The sequence below is a fragment of the Hyla sarda genome, unplaced genomic scaffold (genome assembly GCF_029499605.1).
Source record: "Hyla sarda isolate aHylSar1 unplaced genomic scaffold, aHylSar1.hap1 scaffold_3460, whole genome shotgun sequence".
Classification (NCBI taxonomy): Eukaryota; Metazoa; Chordata; class Amphibia; order Anura; family Hylidae; genus Hyla; species Hyla sarda.
Window position 1 is genome coordinate 13,241 of NW_026610220.1, and position 3,193 is coordinate 16,433.

The 3,193-nt window shown below is 43.2% G+C and overlaps 1 protein-coding gene across 1 annotated transcript; it reads left to right on the top strand.

The window, feature by feature from the left end:
* Nucleotides 1-1,757: 1,757 nt before the first annotated feature.
* Nucleotides 1,758-3,114, top strand: LOC130331187 (RNA-binding protein 48-like; the record flags this gene model as incomplete). Its single annotated transcript, XM_056553678.1, has 2 exons — nucleotides 1,758-2,124; nucleotides 2,969-3,114. Coding segments are annotated over exons 1-2 (274 nt in total), but the record flags the coding sequence as incomplete, so codon positions are not given.
* Nucleotides 3,115-3,193: the final 79 nt, after the last annotated feature.

A 3,193-nucleotide genomic window follows, 5' to 3' on the forward strand; every position in this document is an offset into this window, starting at 1 on the left:
AGGTCACTGAGATGCGGGGTGCGGCAGGCCGGTTCGGGTCCTGCCTGGGGCACATTATAAACTTCCCCTGCCGGGGAGTCGTAGTGTACGTTCACATGTTTACGGTTTTGTGTCACTTTACCCTTAACTGGCTCAGTAGATGTAGAGGGCAAAGAGGGGTCAGAACGTACATTAGCAGCCAGAGCTGCCTGAATGGACTTAGTAATCAAGTCCTGAATCTGGGAAGCGGACATAATTTGGGAGGCTTCAATATCAATAGCCTCATTAACATGGGTAGAAAATGGAGTAGAATTATCTCCAGCCATCCTATAGATGTCAGTATGAATAAGGGGGAAGCTACAAGTAGCCTAACTGACAGCAATAAACTAACTTAGATAACTCACTGGGATCAATACCTAAATGCTGGCGCTCCTCTCACCGCTCGCACAACACTGGCGACGGTGAGAGGAGGAGGATCCTAGTAAGCAGAGCTCACAGCCGTAGTCTCGCGAGACTACGGCTAGAACTTCTGTGATAGGACGCGCGGACTCAGCGGAGGCGCGTCGCAAGGGACGCGTCACTCGGACACGCCCCCCGAATGTTGCAGAGCCCGCGAAAAGGACGAGAGCGGCGAAAATAAGCCGAAGAAGACGGCGCGAAAGTAGGGTAAAATGGCGCCTGACAGGAGAGAGGACCCGGAGTAACAGAACCGGGAACAGTGAAAAACACAAAGGGGGAATGTAGAGACTGAAAAGGAAGATAATAATAACACTGAAATACAATTAATAGAAAATATAGGACAGTATATATAGAAATATATAGAATGAGTTGGAAAAAACAAAACCAGGACAACTGGAGAAATAGGGACACTTGAAAGGGTCCCCACACACCAGTAACCTGGTACAATGAAAGAACAATAAAGGAAATCTCTATATGAAAAACAATGAAGATAAAATTGTTATACTTAACTAGCTGCCATGAGCAGAAAGAAAGAGGAAGAGGAGATCCAGCCAGCCCCTTATATAGGGTCTCCGCCCCAGGGGAGGGGATTCCAGGGGCTGCTGGGAGTTGTAGTTTTAATAAAAAAAATTTCTAATGTTATGAAGTAAATTCTCTGTAATTTTCTGCTATGGGCATTAAAAAGAAAGGTTTAATGCAAGATATGAGCCTCCTGTCTGATATATAACTCAGGATCAGTACAGGATAAGTAATGTAATGTATGTACACAGTGACCCCACCAGCAGAATAGTGAGTACAGCTCTGGAGTATAATACAGGATATAACTCAGGATCAGTACAGGATAAGTAATGTAATGTATGTACACAGTGACCTCACCAGCAGAATAGTGAGTACAGCTCTGGAGTATAATACAGGATATAACTCAGGATCAGTACAGGATAAGTAATGTAATGTATGTACACAGTGACCTCACCAGCAGAATAGTGAGTACAGCTCTGGAGTATAATACAGGATATAACTCAGGATCAGTACAGGATAAGTAATGTAATGTATGTACACAGTGACCTCACCAGCAGAATAGTGAGTACAGCTCTGGGGTATAATACAGGATATAACTCAGGATCAGTACAGGATAAGTAATGTAATGTATGTACACAGTGACCCCACCAGCAGAAAAGTGAGTTCAGCTCTGGAGTATAATACAGGATATAACTCAGGATCAGTACAGGATAAGTAATGTAATGTATGTACACAGTGACCTCACCAGCAGAATAGTGAGTACAGCTCTGGAGTATAATACAGGATATAACTCAGGATCAGTACAGGATAAGTAATGTAATGTATGTACACAGTGACCTCACCAGCAGAATAGTGAGTACAGCTCGGGGGTATAATACAGGATATAACTCAGGATCAGTACAGGATAAGTAATGTAATGTATATAGGTTGGTCAGCGGTGTCTGTGCTCTTCAGTGACCTGTTTTGTCCTCTGTAGGTTTACACCATTAATCTGGAGTCTCGGTACTTGCTGGTGCAGGGGGTCCCGGCCATCGGTGTTATGAAGGAATTGGTCGAGCAGTTCGCTCTGTACGGAGCAGTAGAAGAATACAATCCTCTGGATGAATACCCGGCCGAGCAGTTCACAGAGGTTTATCTCATCAAATACCAGCGCGTACAGAGCGCACGGTGAGACCCTCAGGCGGAGGATGCTTTATGTATTAAAGGGGTACTCAGCTGGAAAATATATATATTTTTTTAAATCAACAGGTGACAGAAAGTTAAACAGATTTGTAAATTACTTCTATTAAAAAATCTTAACCCTTCCAGTACTTATCAGCTGCTGTATGATCCACAGGAAGTTCTTTTCTTTTTGAATTTTCTTTCGGTCTGACCACAGTGCTCTCTGCTGACACCTCTGTCCATGTCGGGAACTGTCCAGAGCAGGAGAGGTTTGCTATGGTGATTTACTTCTACTCTGGACAGTTCCTGACATGGACAGATGTGTCAGAAGAGAGCACTGTGGTCAGACTGAAAGGAAATTCAAAAAGAAAAGAACTTCCTGTAGAGCATACAGCAGCTGATAAGTACTGGATGGATTAAGATTTTTAAATGGAAGTCATTTACAAATCTGTTGAACTTTTTGGCACCAGTTGATTTAGAAAAAAATGTTTTCCAGTGGAGTACCCCTTTAAGGCAGTGTTTCCCAATCAGGATGCCTCCAGCTGTTGCAAAACTACAACTCCCAGCATGCTCGGACAGCCAAAGGCTGTCCAAGCATGCTGGGAGTTATAGTTTTGCAACAGCTGGAGGCATCCTGATTGGGAAACACTGGATTGGGGATAATCTACTGTCCGGGCATGCTGGGAATTGTAGTTTTGCAACATCTGGAGGTCCACAGTTTGGAGTTCACTTGTTTAGATGATCCCTAATTGTACAGTATTATATACTTATTTACTAAATTTGTGGTCATGTTTTTTTTCTTTTTTTTTTTTTACAATTCACAACTATTGTTTCTCTCTTTACTTTCCAGAGTCGCCAAAAGGAAGTTAGACGAACGCAGTTTCTTCGGAGGAATCCTTCATGTCTGCTACGCCCCGGAGTTTGAGAGCGTACAAGAGACCAGAGAAAAACTACAAGACAGAAGGCGGTATGTGGCCCGAGCAACCGCGGAAAAAGGTCAGATATATCACAAATCCTGACTTGTACATAGGAGGCAGTATTATAGTAGTTATATTCTTGTATATAGGAGCAGTAT